Here is a 19,787-nt window from a genome sequence, read left to right as displayed (position 1 = left end):
GCAGGCAGCACCAAACCCAGCTAATTTTTGTATTTTTAGTAGAGACAGGGTTTCACCATGTTGCCCAGGCTGGTCTCAAACTCCTGTGCTCAGGCAGTCCAGCTGCCTCAGCCTCCCAAAATGCTAGGATTGCAGGAGTAAGCCACTGCGCCTGGCCAGTTTTTAATCAGTATGTTCTTGTTAGCAAATAGTTTTGTGTTTTGTATATGTGGTTTTCTTTTTTGTTTGTTTGTTTGGTTATTTTTGAGGCAGGGTCTCACTTTGTCACCCAGACTGGAGGGCAGTGGTGCAAAAACCACCCACTGCAGCCTCAACCTCCTAGGCTCAAGTGATCCTGTCACCTTAGCCTCCCAAGCAGCTGGGACTACAAGCCACGCCACCGCACCCAGCTGATTTTTTGTATTTTTTACTAGAGACAGAGTGTTGCCATGTTGCCCAGGCTGTTCTTGAACTCCTGTACACAAGTGATCCGTCCTCTAAAAGTGCTGGGATTATAGGCATGAGCCACTGCACCTGGCCTCTGCGTATGTCTTTTTAGTAACTAAACTCTGGAGGAAAATATATCAGTCACTATTGTTTTGGAGGGTTGTGAAGGAAATAATTCTTAAGCTTTTGGGTGGCTTAGTACTGAAATACAAACTTGATGAATTTTTGGCATTTTGTGAGCTCTTAATCATGTTAAAACTTTAGAACAGTTGCTTTGCGGTTATATTCAACTGTAGTGGAAACTTGGTAAGTTTTATTTTTTATTATTTACTTATTTATTTATTTTATTTATTTATTTTTTTGAGGTGGAGTCTTGCTCTGTTGCCCAGGCTGGAGTGTGATGGCACTATCTTAGCTCACTGCAACCTCCACCTCCCGGGTTCAAGTGATTCTCCTGCCTCAGCCCACCAAGTAGCTGGGACTACAGGCGTGCACCACCACGCTTGGGTAATTTTTGCGTTTTTTGTAGAGACGGGGTTTTACCATGTTGGCCAGACTGGTCTTGAACTCCTGAGCTCATGATCCACCTGCCTCAGCCTCCCAAAGTGCTGGGATTCCAGGCATGAGCCACTGTGCCCAGGCCAAAACTTTGTAAGTTTTAATGGTCTGTTACATTAAAGGTTTTAGTGGCAGATTATTTCAAAATATTATTAATCAACATAAACAATGTATATTATAGTTTCCTTTTTGAAATCTTGACTTCTCTGTCATTTATATTCTCAAATCTATTTTGTTACAAATCACTACAGTTGTTTTTGCCTTGAATGGCTAGGTAGCATTTGAAGCTGATTGTCCACCACACAATTCTTTACACAGGGACAGGAAATACTACATGTTGTACCAAGAAGTGTCTTTAGCCAATACATAATTTACAAGATTTATCTGGGAGCTCTTTTAAAATAGTGTTCTATGGCCGAGCACGGTGGCTTACGCTAGTAATCTCAGCACTTTGAGAGGCCGAGGCAGGAGGATTGCTCGAGTCCAGGAGTTTGAGACCAGCCTGGGCCACACGATGAAAATCCGTTTCTACAAAAAATACAAAATTTAGCTGGGTGCAGTGACACATGCCTGTGGTCCCAGCTTCCTGGGAGGCTAAGGTGGGAGAATCACCTGAGTCCAGGATTTCGAGGCTGCAGTGAATTGTGATCGTACCACTGCTCTCCAGCCTGAATGACCAAGTGAGAACCTGTCTCCAAAAAAAAAAAAAAAAAAAAAAAAGTGTCCTGTAAGTACAAAACGGCTTGGTGTAATGAAAGAGCATAGTCTTTGGAATTAGACTTTCTGGCACTGCAAAGCCTTGGGTAAGTTGTCTTCTTTGGTCCTCACTTTCTGAAACTGTATTGTGAAGATTTATTGAGTTAGCAGTGAACACATGCAACCATTGGTACCACATCAAATATGAAGAAATTCAGTCAGCAGTGGAGCTCCATTTTTAAATTAGTTTCATAAAGTCAAGCAAATGAACTTGATTAGTTACATGATTGGATTAAAGGTGACTAGGCTTTAAATCATGAACTATTTCAAGGAAAAGAAAATGATCCCATGGTAGTATCAAGTTTGAAATGGCAGTGGTTGGGATTCTATAAGCAAAAGGGACCAAATTTAAAATGAGAGTACAGGAGGTGAATTTGGAAATTGAGTCTCACTTTTTTAGCCCTCTTTCTGTTTTGTGTTCACATACTTCCTTTTTTCTGAGGCTCTGAAACAAAAACAAAACATAAGCTCTGCAATAGCTGAAGGAGCTTTTGAATTCTTTCTAAAGAGGAAATTGACTTTACCTAACCAATGCACTTCCTGTGTATGCTGTATCCGCTAAAGAGCAAGACAGGACCTCAGCGGCATAGTACTCAACTGCAGAATTTCCTCTTGACCATTCGAAATGTATTACAGCGCTCTGACACAAGGTCTTTATTCATTCTGGTATCTGTAATGTGTATACAAGGTACCTGAGGGTCCTGTTAAAAATACAGGTTTGGCTGGGCACGGTGGTTCACACCTGTAATTCCAGCATTTTGGGAGGCTGAGGCCGGTTCAGAAGTTCGAGACCAGCCTGACCAATATGATGAAACCCCATCTCTACTAAAAATACAAAAATTAGCCAGGCGTGGTGGCATGCGCCTATAATCCTAGCTACTCAGGAGGCTGAGACAGGAGAATCACTTGAACACGGGAGGTGGAGGTTGCAGTGAGCCGAGATTGCTCCATTATACTCCAGCCTGGGCAACAAGAGCAAAACTCCATCTCAAGAAAAAAAAAAAATACAGTTTCTAGGGGAGGAGGAGGAAGAAAAAAAATTCACGTTCTGATTTAGCAGTTCTGGGTGGGGCCTGAGATTCTGAATTTCTAACAGTATCCCAGGGGATGTGTTAAAATCATAAGGTATTCTCTCTTTGGTTCTTTTAGAAAGTTCTTTGAAACACACATGATTAACTGCGTTTTCACTCAACAGCATTTGTTTGCCAGATGCTATGTAGATGAGGGCCTAGTTTGCAAATATCTCATAGTTGAATGGTGAGCTGAATCAAGTGCAATTTGGGTTTATGGCCTTTCTTTCTTTCTTTTTTAAATTTTTACTTGGATTTATTTCACAGAAATTCCTTTTTTGTTTTTTGTTTTTTTTTTGAGACGGAGTCTTGCTCTGTCACCCAGGCTGGAGTGCTGTGGCCGGATCTCAGCTCACTGCAAGCTCCGCCTCCCGGGTTTACACCATTCTCCTGCCTCAGCCTCCCATCACAGAAATTCTTTGGTAACTACAGAAATTAGTTAACAATTAATTTAGAATTTTTCTTTGTGATTTAAAGAATTATTTTACTAACTGTACAGATATTATTATAATTGTGTTAATGTCAAATGGAGAGAAAAGGGCTGGATGAGGTGACTCACGCCTTATCCCAGCACTTTGGGAGGCTAAGGTGGGCGGATCACCGGAGATCAGGAGTTCGAGACCAGCTTGGCCAACATGGCAAAACCCTGTCTCTACTAAAAATACAAAAATTAGCCAGGTGCGATGGCGTGTGCCTGTAATCTCAGCTACTCAGGAGACTGAGCCAGAAGAATGTCTTGAACCCAGAAGGCAGAGGTTGCAGTGAGCCAAGATTGCGCCACTGCACTCTAGCCTGGGCCACAAGAGTGAAAGTCCATCTCAAAAAAAAAAAAAAAAAAAAGGAAAGAAAATTGTTTCTATGATCTGCCCACCCGGTAAATGATACTGCTCTTTTTCTGTTTTAGTCCTTGGGCATGGGCATTTTTTGTTTTTACATGGTCGTGAACATTGCTGGGAAACAATATTGTATTCTGCTTTTTAAATTTAGAGAGAATTTAGAGAATAAGTAGAAAGTTTTAAATTTCTCTATCAACTGTTGAAATATTGTTCTTTATTCATAATTTGATATGTTCTTTCTTGGTGGAGTTTTCTTATACTTTAAACTTTCCTGGTAAGAGAAAGTTAACAAAAGGCTTATAGTAGTAAACAATATGTCATATGAAACTAAGATAATAATATCTGGAAAGCAAAGTATGTTTTTTCTTTAACTTATTGGAGTGACTTATAGTTAGAATTTTCTCATTAAGTGAGAGAAAATGAATTGTATGTTACCTGAATTGTTTTTGAGAAGAGGGCCTTGCTCTGTCGCCCAGGTCAGGTTGCAGTGGTGATCCTCCCACCTTGGCCTCCCAAAGTGCTGGGATTACAGGCTTGAGCCACCATGCCTGGCCTGTTATCTGAGGTCTTTAAAATAAAAATCCAGGTGCAGTGGATCACTCCTGTAATCTCAGCATTTTGGGAGGCCAAGGTGGTAGGATTGCTTGAAGCGAGGAGTTCAAGACCAGCTTGGGCAACATAACAAGCTCTCGTCTCTACAAAAAGTAAAAAGTAAAATTAGCCAAGTGTGGTGGCCTGCGCCTATAAGATCAGCTGCTCAGAAGACTGAGGCAGGAGGATCACCTGAGCCCAGGAGTTCAAGGCTGCAGTGAGCCAGGATCATGCCACTGCACTCCGGCCTGTGAACAGAGTGAGACCCTGTCTCGGAAATAAAAGAAGAAAAAATCTAGTGTCTGTATAGACAACCTGTTTGTCTTCATAATATATTTGACGTGAAGATTTTCCTGTCATATCCCCTAGAATATGGGTTCTTAATCAGAGATCTGTAGATTTAGGGCAGTGTTTCTCAAATTGTGGGCTGCAGAATTACAGGTGTGCTTGGAAAAAATGAGAACTCCATCCATACACTCCTTTAGGCCCTCCTGTCATTTTCTGGTTCAGTAGGTCTGGGATGGAACTCTGCAGTCTGAATTATAACAAGTAGCCTACATGATTCTTCTGCAAATGAGGTTTCATAATCACTGCTTCAGGCAAGCCATGGTTTGGCTCTGAGGGAATTTGTAAACTTCTGAAATTGAATAATTTTTTAGGGTATAGATTATTTATTTTGGGGGGAAGAGGCTTTATTTTTTCTTCTCTTTCAATAAATTTGAAAGGAAGAGTCTTTATAAACCTCTCATTTAGATTCACAAAGAGCACTGTCATTCAAAAAGGATTAAGTCATTGTCCCAGCTCTGCCTCCTACAGGCCTCTTGGGTTTTTAAATAATTCTTGGTTTTCTTTTAGCAAAATGAGGACATTTTATCCATGAGGTTTTTGTTTGTTTGTTTGTTTGTATTGTGGCTTTTCATTTTTATTTAGAGACAGGGTCTCACTCTGTCACCCAAGCTAGGGTGCAGTGGTGCAGTCACAGCTTACTGCAGCCTCGACCCCCTGGGCTCAGGTGATCCTCCCACCTCAGCCTCCTAAGTATCTGGGACTACAGACATGTGCCACCATGCCCAGCTAATTTTTGTATCATTTGTAAAGACAGGGTTTCTCCATGTTATCCAAGCTTGTCTCAAACTCCTGGGCTCAAGTGATCCTCCTGCCTTAGCCTCTCAAAGTGCAAGGATCATAGGTGTGAGCCACTGCACCTGACCATGGCTTGCTTTTTTTTTTTTTTTTTTTTGGGAGATGGAGTCTCACTCTGTTGCCCAGGCTGGAGTGCAACGGTGCAATCTCAGCTCACTACAGCCTTCGCCTCCTGGGTTCAACCGATTCTCCTGCCTCAGCGTCCGAAGTAGCTGGGATTACAGGCACGCACCACCAGTGGGCTCAGCTAATTTTTTTGTATTTTTAGTAGAGACAGGGTTTCACCATGTTAGGCTGGTCTTGAACTCCTGACCTCGTGATCCACCTGCCTCGGCCTCCCACAGTGCTGGGATTACAGGCATGAGCCACCGTGCCCGGCTGACCATGGCTTTTTAATCTACCATTTCTTTGCTGCTTTTCAGTAAAATGAATTTTAATCCCCTCATAATTAAACAGTTTTTAGTATTGAAACATACAATTTTTCAAGAACACCTTTTATGGATAATAATAATTTATAACTTTTTATCGAGTATAACAATGTGCTGTTTATTTTACCCACTGTAGTACCTAGTTTATTTTACTTTATCCTCACAGCAACTCCATGAAGTAACTATTATTTATTTCTTTTTTTTGAGATGGAGTCTCACTGTGCTGCCCAGCTGGAGTGCAGTGATGCAATCTTTGCTCACTGCAACCTCCATCTCCCAGGTTCAAGCAATTCTCCTGCCTCAGCCTCCCAAGTAGCTGGGATTACAGGCCCGCACTTCCATGTCCAGCTAATTTTTGTATTTTTAGTAGATACAGGGTTTCACCACATTGGCCAGGCTGGTCTCGAACTCCTGTCCTCAAATGATCTGCCCTCCTTGGCCTCCCAAAGTGCTGGGATTACAGGCGTGAGGCACTGCGCCCAGCCGAAATAACTATTATTATGCTCATTTGACAAATAAGGAAATTGAGGCATAGAGTACTTAATTAACATAACCAAATTGACATAATTTATCAATGATGAAACCAAGATTTGGCTTATTCTATCTGACTTGAAGGGCAGTTCTGTGTACTTCTGCCTGTTTGTGCAAATCAATCACATTTGGTTTATCAGTGAATAGAAGATGTATATATACAATGGAATACTATTCAACCTTAAAAGAGAAGGAAGGCCGGGCGCGGTGGCTCAAGCCTGTAATCCCAGCACTTTGGGAGGCCGAGACGGGCGGATCACGAGGTCAGGAGATCGAGACCATCCTGGCTAACCCGGTGAAACCCCGTCTCTACTAAAAAAATACAAAAAAAACTAGCCGGGCGAGGTGGCGGGCGCCTGTAGTCCCAGCTACTTAGGAGGCTGAGGCAGGAGAATGGCGTGAACCCGGGAGGCGGAGCTTGCAGTGAGCCGAGATCCAGCCACTGCACTCCAGCCTGGGCGACAGAGCGAGACTCCGTCTCAAAAAAAAAAAAAAAAAAGAGAGAGAGAAGGAAATTCTGTCATTTGTGACAGCATGGATGAACCTGAAGGACCTCATCCTAAGTCAAAGAAGCCAGATACAGAAATAAACATATTACATGATCTTATTTATATGTAGAATCTAAAAAGGTCGAAATCATAGAAGCAGAAAGTAGAATGGTGCTTGCTAGGGATGGAGCTGGGGATGGGGAGATGTTGGTCAAAGGGTACAAAGTTTCAGTTATTTAATATGCATAAATTCTAGAGATCTCAAGTACAGGATAGGGACAATAGTTAATAATACCGTAGTGTGGCTGAGCGCAGTGGCTCACGCCTGTAATCCCAGCACTTTGGGAGGCCGAGGCGGGTGGATCACGAGGTCAGGAGATCAAGACCAGCCTGGCTAATGCGGTGAAACCCCGTCTCTACTAAAAATACAAAAAATTAGCCAGGTGTGGTGGTGAGCGCCTGTAGTCCCAGCTACTCTGGAGGCTGAGGCAGGAGAATGGCATGAATCCGGGAGGTGGAGCTTGCAGTGAGCAGAGATTGTACAACTGCACTCCAGCCTGGGTGACAGAGCGAGACTCTGTCTAAAAAAAAAAAAAATGCTGTCGTGTATACTTGGAATGTGTTAGGAGAGATCATAAGTGTTCTCACCACACAGAAAGGTCACCATGTAAAGAGATGGACATGTTAATTAGCTTGACTACAATAACAGTTCACTATGTATATGTGTATCAAAATATCACACCTTAAATATATATAATTTCAATTAGTCTTTTTTTTACTAAATTGAAGATGATGGTTATATAGTGCTTTTAGATTATTGTGAATTATACCTATGGATTAGCCTTTTTTAAAGATTCTGATTTTGAGTATTTTGTTATTTCTTTTTAGATCAAAGAAAGTGCATCACAGACAAGAGATGTTCTCAAACAGCATTTTAATGATTTAAAGGGAACCCTTGGAAAGCTCCTGGATGAGCGATTGGTGACCCTTTTGCAAGAGGTGGACACCATTGAACAGGAGACCATTAAACCACTAGATGACTGCCAGAAGCTCATAGAACACGGAGTCAACACTGCAGAAGACTTAGTCCGAGAAGGTGGGAGACCAGGGATCCTGTTACATTAGTGCATTAGTACATTTTCACACTGCTGATAAAGACATACCTGAGACTGGGCAATTTACAAAAGAAAGAGGTTTAATGAACTTACAGTTCCATGTGGCTGGGGATCATGGCAGAAGGTGAAAGTCACGTCTCACATAGCGGCAGACAAGAGAAGAGAATGAGAGCCAAGCGAAAGGGGTTGCCTCTTAAAATACCATTAGATCTCATGAAAGTTATTCACTACTGAGAATAGTATGGGAGAAACTGCCCCCATGGTTCAATTATCTCCCATCGGGTCCCTCCTGCAACACATGGGAATTATGGGAGTACAATTCAAGATAAGATTTGTGTGGGGACACAGAGCCAAACCGTATCACATACTAAATGTGGTTCGTTCAGATTGACATTTTGCAGATTCCTTAGGATAGCAACAGGCTTCTTGCCAGCTGTGGGGTTCTTAGAATGTTCTTACCTAGAGGCAGTTTGTAATATAGGATGACAGATATACAGTTAGGCATCCAATGGCAAGTGCAGTTGAAGTGTTAGTTATAATTAGTTATAAAACAAGAAAGAATAAATGATATGGGGCACATTGAGATGTTTTGATATAGGCATGCAGTGTGTAATAATCACATTGTGGAAAATGGGGCATCCATCCTCTCAAGCATTTATCCTCTGTGTTACAAACAATCAAATTATACTTTTTTTTTTTTTTTTGACACAGGGGTCTTGCTCTGTTGCCCAGGCTGGAGTGCAGTGGCGCTATCGGGGCTCACTGCAGTCTTGACCTCCCTGGCTCAGGTGATCCTCCCACCTCAGCCTCCCAAATAGTTGGGATTACAGGCACGTGCCACCATGCCTGGCTAATTTTTGTATTTTTGGTAGAGACAGGGTTTCGCCATGTTGCCCAGTCTGGTCTTGAATTCCCGGTCTCAAGCAGTCTTCTAATCTTGGCCTCCCAAAGTGCTGGGATTACAGGTGAGAGCCACCACAATTATAGTCTCCACTGTTCTGCTTAAAAAGTTAAGAAAAGTGATTGGTGTTTACTCCTATCTTCAGCCAATTGAGTCATGCCCTGCTGCCTTCCTTTCTTCATTCTACTCACCTTCCTTCAACAGAGATCTTTGTCAGGCACATAACATAAACAAGGGGGCCAGATGCAGTGGCTCACGCCTGTAATCCCAGCACTTTCGGAGGCTGAAGCAAGTGGATCACTTGAGGTCAGGAGTTTAAGACCAGCCTGGGCAATAGCCTGTCTCTACAAAAAAAAATAAAATAAAATTAGCTGGGCATGGTGGTATGCACCTGGAGTCCCAACTACTTAGGAGGCCGAGGTGGGAGGATCGCTTGAGGCCAGGAGATTAACGCTGCAGTGAGCCGTGATTGCACCACTGCACTCCAGCCTGGGTGACAGTGAGACCTTGTCCCAAAAAATATAAAATAAGAGTATGAATAGAAGCCAGGTGCAGTGACTCACGCCTGTAATCCCAGCACTTTGGGAGGTCGAGGCGGGCAGATCATGAGGTCAGGAGATCAAGACCATCCTGGCCAACATGGTGAAACCCCGTCTCTAGTGAAAATACAGAAATAGCTGGCCATGGCAACGTGTGCCTGTAGTCCCAGCTACTCAGGAGGCTGAGGCAGGAGAATTGCTTGAACCCAGGAGGTAGAGGTTGCAGTTAGCTGAGATCGTGCCACTGCACTCCAGCCTGGGTGACAGAGTGAGACTCCCTCTCAAAAAAAAGAAAAGAATAAAATAGGTGAGAGTTCTTTCCTTTGGGATTCAGAGCCCAGTGAAAGAGAGATACATGCTGAGAGAGATCTAAGACCTTATTGGAGCACAAAGGAGGAAGTTCTTAACTTTGTCTGGAATAGTATAGGATAGCTTTCTGTAGGAGGAGTTCCACAGAGGCTATCAAGCAGACATAGGAAAAAGAGGAGGTAACAGCATGATTCCAAGCAGAAGCAACATCATCATAAATTAAGTGAATGGCATTTTCAAGGATCAGTTGAAGCTTTTTTTGTTTTTGTTTTTTTTTGAGACAGTCTCGCTCTGTCGCCCAGGCTGGAGTGCAGTGGCGTGATCTCTGCTCACTGCAAGCTCCGCCTCCCAGGTTCATGCCATTCTCCTGCCTCAGCCTCCCGAGTAGCTGGGACTACAGGCGCCCACCACCACGCCTGGCTAATTGTTTGTATTTTTAGTAGAGACAGGATTTCACCGTGTTAGCCAGGCTGGTCTTGATCTCCTGACCTCGTGATCCACCCACCTCTGTTGAAGCATTTTAAGCAGCAGAGTGACATGATCACATGTGCATTAAAAAAAAATGATCCGCCTATGTTTTGGAGACTGTGTTAGAGATTGTAAGACTAGAGGGAAAACAGACTGATTAAAAAGTTATTAAAGGCCGAGGCTAGGCTAACACCTATAACCCCAGCACTTTGGGATGTCAAGACGGGAGGATCATTTGAGGTCAGGAGTTTGAGACTAGCCGGGCCAACATGGTAATACCCCATCTCTACTAAAAATACAAAAATTGGCCAGGCGTGGTGGCAGGTACCTGTAATTCCAGTTACTCGGGAGGCTGAGGCAGGAGAATCGCTTGAACCTGGGAGACAGAGGTTGCAGTGAGCCAAGATTGCAACACTACGCTCCCAAAGTGCTGGGATTACAGGCATGGGCCACTGTTTTAAAAAAAATTAGCTGGCCGGAGGCCGGGCGCGGTGGCTCAAGCCTGTAATCCCAGCACTTTGGGAGGCCGAGACGGGCGGATCACGAGGTCAGGAGATCGAAACCATCCTGGCTAACTCGGTGAAACCCCGTCTCTACTAAAAAATACAAAAAAAAAACTGGCCGGGCGTGGTGGCGGGCGTCTGTAGTCCCAGCTACTCGGGAGGCTGAGGCAGGAGAATGGCGAGAACCCGGGAGGCGGAGCTTGCAGTGAGCTGAGATCCGGCCACTGCACTCCAGCCTGGGCGACAGAGCGAGACTCCGTCTCAAAAAAAAAAAAAAAAAAAATTAGCTGGCCGGGCGCAGGGCTCAAGCCTGTAATCCCAGCACTTTGGGAGGCCAAGACGGGCGGATCACGAGGTCAGGAGATCGAGACCATCCTGGCTAACACGGTGAAACCCTGTCTCTACTAAAAAATACAAAAAACTAGCCGGGTGAGGTGGCGGGCGCCTGTGGTCCCAGCTACTCGGGAGGCTGAGGCAGGAAAATGGCGTAAACCCAGGAGGCGGAGCTTGCAGTGAGCTGAGATCCGGTCACTGCACCCCAGCCTGGGCGACAGAGCAAGGGTCCCTCTCAAAAAAAAAAAAAAGGCTGGGCGCGGTGGCTCACGCCTGTAATCCCAGCACTTTGGGAGGCCGAGGCGGGCAGATCACAAGGTCAGGAGATCGAGACCATGGTGAAATCCCGTCTCTACTAAAAAATAGAAAAAAATTAGCCGGGCGCAGTGGCGGGCGCCTGTAGTCCCAGCTACTCGGGAGGCTGAGGCAGGAGAATGGCATGAACCCGGGAGGCGGAGCTTGAGGTGAGCCGAGATTGCGCCCCTGCACTCCAGCCTGGGCGACAGAGCGAGACTCCGTCTCAAAAAAATAAAAATAATTAAAATAAAATAAAAATTAGCCAGGCGGGCTGAGCACAGTGGCTCACGGCTATAATCCCAGCACTTTGGGAAGCCGAGGCGGGTGGATCACGAGGTCAGGAGATCGAGACCATCCTGGCTAACACGGTGAAGCCCCGTCTCTACTAAAAATACAAGAAATTAGCTGGGCGTGGTGGCAGGCGCCTGTAGTCCAAGCTACTTGGGAGGCTGAGGCAGGAGAATGGCGTGAACCCAGGAGGCGGAGATTGCAGTGAGCTGAGATTGCGCCATGGCACTCTAGCCTGGGCAACAGAGCAAGACTCTGTCTCAAAAAGAAAAAAAAAATTAGCCAGGCATAGTGGCATACACCAACTATTGTCCCAACTATTCAGGAGGCTGAGGTGGGAGGAGAGCTTGAGCTATGATTGCACCACTGCACTCCAGCCTGGGCAACAGAGCAAGACCCTGTCTCTTAAAAATAAAAACAAAAAAAAAAGATTTTTTTTCCCCAGAAATGGAATTATTGATGATTTTACTGAGCAGTGACTGTTGTCTGCAGATGATTACGTACATATGTGATGGAGGGGAAAGGGAAGGATTTGTGATGGCAAAAATCAGCCTACTTTTGGATTCTGAATAAATGGTGGTGCTGTTTTTGACACAGTAAATGAAGGAGGAGGTGGGTGCTTAGTACATAGTCAGGCATTTGGCTTGGGCATGGTGAGTTTGAGGTGCTTAAGATGGAAATATGGGTATGATTCTTAGGAGAGAGATCATACCAGGAGATGTCAGTATGGCAGTTAATGGTATATATATCAAATATGAATCCATTGGAATAAGTACAATCATCAAGGGACACCGTGTAATGTGAGAAGAGCAGGTGAAAGAGATTAGAACACTAAGGGGCACCAACATTTAAAGGTCATTTGAGGAAAAAGGAGCTGGGGAAGGAGACTGAATTCCATCCCTTCTGCAGAATGAGTGCTGGGAGTGTGGGAAAAAAGTGTGGATGATTCACAAGGCTGTTACTCCACCTGGAAGTTAATCTTCTTTTGGTCCCACTTAGAATATAGTACGAGTGTTATCTTGACATTGCTAGTTACATTTTTGTCTTATCTTCAATGAGAAGTGTTTATTTGCCACTGACCATAACAGTGCTTTTGAGAAAATTCTAGCAGTACCATGGAATGTCTTTCCTTGGTGGCTTTGCATTTGGAAACAAACCCAGAAGCAGTGCAGCATGGGCCAGGAGTGTATACTCATCCCCTGAGGACTGATCATTTGTTTTTATTTTAGAGGCCGGGTGCGGTGGCTCAAGCCTGTAATCCCAGCACTTTGGGAGGCTGAGACGGGCGGATCACGAGGTCAGGAGATCGAGACCATCCTGGCTAACACGGTGAAACCCCGTCTCTACTAAAAAAAATACAAAAAACTAGCCGGGTGAGGTGGCGGGCGCCTGTAGTCCCAGCTACTCCGGAGGCTGAGGCAGGAGAATGGCGTAAACCCGGGAGGCGGAGCTTGCAGTGAGCTGAGATCCGGCCACTGCAGTCCAGCCCGGGCTACAGAGCAAGACTCCGTCTCAAAAAAAAAAAAAAAAAAAAAAGAAGATAAATCCTGGCCGGGCACAGTGGCTCATGCCTGTAATCACAACACTTTGGGAGGCTGAGGTGGGCGGATCATCTAAGATTAGGAGTTCGAGACCAGCCTGGCCAACATGGTGAAACCCTGTCTCTACTAAAAATACAAAAATTAGCCGGGCATGGTGGTGGGCGCCTGTAATCCCAGCTACCCAGGAGGCTGAGGCAAGAGGTTGCAGTGAGCCAAAATTGCACCATTACACTCCAGCCTGGGCGACAAGAGTGAGATTCCGTCTCAAAAAAAAAAAAAGATAAATCCTAGCTGGGCATAGTGGCACATTCCTGTAGTCCTAGCTACTTGGGAGGCTGAGGCGGGAGGATCCCCTGAGCCCAGGAGTTTGAGGCTGTAGTGAGCTGTAATTACACATCACACTCCAGCCTGGGTGACAGAGTCAGACTCTGTCTCAAAAAGAAAAAATCCTTTGGAGCAGTGTGATTGTTACAGCATTTGATACTTGAATATTTTTGTATGTCCAAAATTTAATTTAATTATTTATTTATTTTTGAGAGGGAGCCTTGCACTGTTGCCTGGGCTGGAGTGCAGTGGCACGATCTTGGCTTGCTGCAGCCTCCGCCTCATGGGTTCAAGCGATTCTCCTGCCTCAGCCTTCCGAGTAGCTGGGATTATAGGCACCCACTGCCACGCCCAGCTAATTTTTTGTATTTTTAATAGAGACAGAGTTTCACCTGTTGCCCTGGCTGGTCTAGAACTCCTGACCTCGTGATTCGCCCACCTTGGCCTCCCAAAGTGTTGGGATTACAAGCGTGAGCCACCATGCCTGGCCTATGTTTTTTTTTTTTTGAGACGGAGTCTCGCTCTGTCACCCAGGCTGGAGTGCAGTGACGCAATCTCGGCTCACCTCAAGCTCCGCCTCCCGGGTTCCCCCATTCTCCTGCCTCAGCCTCCTGAGTAGCTGGGACTACAGGCGCCCACCACCTCGCCCGGCTAATTTTTTGTATTTTTAGTAGAGACGGGGTTTCACCGTGGTCTCGATCTCCTGACCTTGTGATCCGCCCGCCTCGGCCTCCCAAAATGCTGGGATTACAGGCGTGAGCCATCGCGCCCGGCCGCCTGGCCTATGTTTTTTAATTTAAAAAAATTATTATACATCCCAGCAGCGGAAGGAAACTTCAGGAATATTTTTAATGTCAAACTCTTTCCAGTTCTCCTGAGGGATAGAAACTTATTTATGGAATTTTGAGAATTGTATTTATTTATTTATTTTTGAGACAGAGTCTCACATATTGCCCAGGCTGGAGTGCAGTGACGCGATCTTGGCTCACTGCAACCTCCACCTCCCAGGTTCAAGCAATTCTAGTGCTTCAGCCTCCTTAGTAGCTGGGACTACAGGAGCGTGCCACTATGCCCAGCTACTTTTTGTATTTTTAGTAGAGATGGGGTTTCACCATGCTGGCCAAGCTAGTCTTGAACTCCCAACCCAAGGTGACCAGCCAGCCTCAGCCTGCCAAAGTGCTGAGATTACAGGCATGAGCCACAGTACCCGGCCATGTCTCTGTTTTTCTTTTGGTGAAGGAGAAGGACATATGGTCTCAAGAAACTTGAGTAACTACAGGGCACATTCAGATGGAAAAGAGTTATGACAGTGTTCTTCAGGGCTGTGGAAGGACATAGAAGTTGGTCATTTTCATATCATATGCCTCTATGTAACTTTTTTTTTTTTTTTTTTGAGACAGAGTCTCGCTCTGTCGCCCAGGCTGGAGTGCAGTGGCGTGATTTCGACTCACTGCAACCTCCACATCCCAGATTCAAGCGATTCTCCTGCCTCAGCCTCCTGAGTAGCTGGGAGTACAGGTGCCCACCGCCACACCCGACTAATTTTTGTATTTTTAGTAGAGACGTGGTTTCACCATGTTGGCCAGGATGATCTCGATCTCCTGACCTTGTGATCTACCCACCTTGGCCTCCCAAAGTGCTGGGATTACAGGCGTGAGCCGCCGCACCTGGCCTGAAATTTTCTGTTTATTATTCTGTTGAATAATTTGTTTTTGTTTTTGTTTTTTTGTTTTTTTTTTTTTTTTTGAGACGGAGTCTCGCTCTGTCGCCCAGGCTGGAGTGCAGTGGTCGGATCTCAGCTCACTGCAAGCTCCGCCTCCCGAGTTCATGCCATTCTCCTGCCTCAGCCTCCCGAGTAGCTGAGACTACAGGCGCCCGCCACCTCGCCCGGCTAGTTTTTTTGTAGTTTTAGTAGAGACGGGGTTTCACCGTGTTAGCCAGGATGGTCTCGATCTTCTGACCTCGTGATCCGCCCGTCTCGGCCTCCCAAAGTGCTGGGATTACAGGCGTGAGCCACCGCGCCCGGCCACTGTTGAATAATTTGTAATCTGATGTATGATACTCTTTTAGGAAAACATAGATGCATCATTTGGCTTTTCAAGCCCTATGCCCAGCCTGGGCAACATAGTGGGACCTCATCTCTACCAAAAAAAAAAAAACAAAATAGCTGGGCATGGTGGCGTGCAGCTGTGGTCACAGCTACTTGGGAGGCTGAGATGGGAGGATTGCTTGAGCCCAGAAGTTCGAGGCTGCAGTGAGTTATGATCCTACCACTGCACTCCTACCTGAGTGACAGAACGTGACCCAGTCTCAAAAACAAACAAACAAAAAAACACAACCCTATCACCTATTGCTCCTCTCAGGGCAGTATTTTATACTGGCTCCTATTGAAGTTCATAATGATTCTATAGGAGAGATGGGAAGAAGTCCCTGGGCTTTCTGGTTTGCCTAAAATTGGTTGATTTCCTTGTATAGAGCAGATAGATTTTTCATCTCTGGCAAAATGTTGTCACTCTGTATCCCTTTTCCTCTTGGATTTGATCTTAGAGTCACTTCTAAAATAGTTTCTACTTTAACTTTTTGGGAATTTGACTGTGGCATCATTTAAGAACTGTTTTCAAGAACACTAGAGACCCACCCAGACATGAGTTGTGTTGATTACTTTATATGTGACCATTTTCACTGTTCCAGTTCTCTTATTCTTGATTGTAGGTGAGATTGCCATGCTTGGTGGTGTGGGAGAAGAGAATGAGAAACTGTGGAGCTTTACCAAAAAGGCCTCGCACATTCAGTTGGACAGGTAAAAGAGTTGTGCCATTTGGACTTACTTTTAAGCATTTAAACTATGTCTGCTTTTTTCCGCCCTCTGTTCAAGATTCTGATTAAGGGAAATAGAAAATATATATTTCAAGGTTTTCAGGCTGGGCATGGTGGTTTACACCTGTAATCCCAGCATGTTGGGAGGCCAAGGCAGGCAGATCGCTTGAGGCCAGGAGTTTGAGACCAGCCTGGCCAACTTGTTGAAACCCCGTCTCTACTGAAAATACAAAAATTAGGCGGGCATGGTGGCGCATGCCTGTAATCCAGCTACTTGGGGAGGCTGAGACAGGAGAATTGCTTGAACCCTGGAGGCAGATGTTGCAGTGAGCCAAGATTGCACCACTACACTCCATATTGGGCAACAGAGCAAGACTCCATCTCAAAATAAATATAAAATAAAATAAAAAATTATCCAGGTGTGGTGGCATGAGTAGTAGTCCCAGCTACTCAGGAGGCTGAGGCAGGAGAATCGCTTGAATCGGGGAGGTGGAGGTTGCAGTGAGCTTAGTTCGCACCACAGCGCTCCAGCCTAGGGTGGGGGACAGAGTGAGACTCTGAGGGAAAAAAAAAAAAAAGCGTTTCACTGCCCATTACCACTGTTACTAATGAAATAGTTGTGATTGTAATCCTTGGTATAGTATTACTACAGATTTTTTCAATCCAATGTGTAAAAGAATTGTTAAATTTTAGAAATTCTCAATGTATTGTTGAAACGGAGTCATATTCCAGTAAACCAGATCGTTTGGCATAAAATGGACAGTTATGATCCTACCAATTTTCTGTCTTGCTTATATTTATTTGAAAAGAGAATCTTTGGGTAACATCTTGCAAATCCCCTACTGCCATAAGAATTACTTACTGGGGGCTTCAGGATCTTTCAAGCTTGTGACTGCTCTAAAATTTTTTTTTTTTAACTTTTTAAAACAGTTTTATTAAGATATAAATTCATAGACCATACAATTCACCCATTTGACATATGCAATTCAGTGGTTTTTATTATATTCATGGAATTGTGTAACCACCACTACAATCAATTTTTTTTTATTTCTTGTATTTTTTAACTCTCAGAGGTCTCATAACACATGAGCTTTGTTTCCTCAGCTTACCAGAAGTACCTTTACTGGTTGATGTGCCTTGTTTATCTGCTCAGTTGGATGACTCAATTCTTAACATAGTGAAAGACCACATTTTTAAGCATGGAACAGTAGCATCTCGCCCACCAGTACAGATAGAAGAACTAATAGAGAAACCTGGAGGCATCATTGTACGATGGTGTAAGGTATGTAATTCAGAATTCTAGAAATAACTTCCACATTATGGGTTTGAGATTTGAGGGCCTTTCAGATTTTTTCATTGACTACTTTTAAATACATTCTTTTCTTCCCAAACAAAAATCTCTTTTACTTTACAGTAAAATGAAGTCATAGGGAACACTGAGATAGTTCTTCCAGTTTTATTTTTATTTATTTATTTTTTTGAGACAGAGTTTCGCTCTTTTGCCCAGGCTGGAGTGAAGTGGCGTGGCGTGATCTCGGCTGATTGCAACCTCCATGCCCTTCCCCGCCTGCCGCTTCCCCCAGGTTCAAGCCATTCTCCTGCTTCAGCCTCCTGAATAGCTGGGATTATAGGCCCCTGCCACCACACCTGGCTAATTTTTGTATTTTTTGTAGAGACGAGGTTTCACCATGTTGGCTAGGCTGGTCTTGAACTCCTGACCTCAGGTGATCCACTCGCCTCGGCCACCCAAAGTGCTGGGATTGTAGGTGTGAGCCACCATGCCTGGCCTTTTTTATTGAAATGAAGCCTTGCTCTGTTGCCCATGCTGGAGTGCAGCGATGCAACCTTGGCTCACTGCAACCTCCACACCATTCCCTCTCCCCACCCACCCAGGTTCAGTAGCTAGGACTACCGGCACTACACCCAGCTAATTTTCTGTATTTTTTTTTTTTTTTGAGACAGAGTCTTGCTCTGTCGCCCAGGCTGGAGTGCAGTGGCCGGATCTCAGCTCACTGCAAGCTCTGCCTCCCGGGTTTATGCCATTCTCCTGCCTCAGCCTCCCAAGTAACTGGGACTACAGGTGCACGCCACCTCGCCTGGCTAGTTTTTTGTGTTTTTTAGTAGAGATGGGGTTTCACCGTGTTAGCCAGGATGGTCTCGATCTCCTGACCTCGTGATCTGCCCGCCTCGGCCTCCCAAAGTGCTGGGATTACAGGCTTGAGCCACCACGCCCGGCCTAATTTTTTGTATTTTTAATCGAGACACGGTTTTGCCATGTTGGCCTCGAACTCCTTAAATCTCAAGTGATCTACCCACCTTGGCCTCCCAAAGTGCTGGGATTACAGGCATGAGCCACTGTGCCTGGCTGACATTTTCTTTTTTTTTTTTTTTTCTTTTGAGACGGAGTTTCATTCTTGTTGCTCAGGCTGGAGTGCAATGGCATGATCTTGGCTCATCACAACCTCCGCCTCCCAGGTTCAAGCGATCCTCCTGCCTCAGCCTCCTGAGTAGCTGGGATTAAGGCATGCGCCACCACGCCTGATTAAGTTTGTATTTTTAGTAGAGATGGGGTTCCTCCGTGTTGGTCAGACTGGTCTCAAACTCCTGACCTCAGGTGATCCACCTGCCTTGGTCTCCCAAAGTGCTGGGATTACAAGTGTGAGCCACCGTGCCCAGCCAAGATTTTCTTAAAAGGAATTTTTTTTTTTTTTTTTGTAAACATGCTGTTATTTCATAACAGGACTCTTTTTCCATTTTTATTAATTTTCCTATCAGTGGACCTAGTTATTTCCAGGTTTTTGCTATAAGTATTTTTACTTGTGTTTCCTTATGAACATATGTGAAGTTTGTAAAATATTAGTATTTACCTAGCTGTAAAATTATGAGGTCTTCTTAGAGTATTGGGTCCATACACTAATAGGTAATAACAAACTTTCCACAAGATGATTGTATCAATTTAGCCTTCCAAACAGTATATGAGTTTCTGTTATTCCATATCTTGACCAATAATTGGCATTGTGAGACTTTATATTTTTGCCTAAATGTACCTTGTTGTGGTTTTATTTATTTATTTGTTTGTTTTTGAGACAGGGTCTTACTCTGTCACCCAGGCTGGAGTACGGTGGCACAATCATGTCTCACTCCAGTCTCAACCTCCTGGGCTCAAGTGATCCTCCTGCCTCAGTCCTCAAGTAACTGGGACATCAGGCATGTGCTTCCATACCCAGCTAAGTTTTGTAATTTTTTGTAGAGATGGAGTTTTGCCATGTTGCCCAGGCTGGCCTCAAATTCCTGGGCTCAAGTGCTCCATCCGCTTCGGCCTCCCAAAGTCTTAGGATTATAGGCATGAGCCACCATGTCTGGCCTTGTTGTGGTTTTAGATTGTATTTGCCATATTACAAATTAGGTTGAATATTTATAATTTATATTTTTGGCTATTTATATGTCTTCTCCTATAGAATACTTACTTATATCTTTTACCCATTTTTCTGTTGGTGGCTAATTAACATACAGAATATATGCAGG

At 44.6% G+C, this 19,787-nt stretch overlaps 1 protein-coding gene across 1 annotated transcript in view; it reads left to right on the top strand.

Moving 5' to 3' along the window:
- CRLF3 (cytokine receptor like factor 3) overlaps window positions 1-19,787 on the top strand; it is a 53,233-nt gene that overhangs the window by 13,360 nt on the left and 20,086 nt on the right. The window contains exons 2-4 of the mRNA XM_037992671.2: window positions 7,716-7,923; window positions 16,158-16,245; window positions 17,367-17,544. Of these exons, the coding sequence (XP_037848599.1) occupies window positions 7,716-7,923; window positions 16,158-16,245; window positions 17,367-17,544 (474 nt within the window). The remainder of the gene's footprint in view (window positions 1-7,715; window positions 7,924-16,157; window positions 16,246-17,366; window positions 17,545-19,787) is intronic.

The sequence above is a fragment of the Chlorocebus sabaeus genome, chromosome 16, assembly GCF_047675955.1.
Source record: "Chlorocebus sabaeus isolate Y175 chromosome 16, mChlSab1.0.hap1, whole genome shotgun sequence".
NCBI lineage: Eukaryota > Metazoa > Chordata > Mammalia > Primates > Cercopithecidae > Chlorocebus > Chlorocebus sabaeus.
Note: the sequence above shows the minus strand (reverse complement) of the source record. Positions and strands in the feature narration are given on the sequence as shown.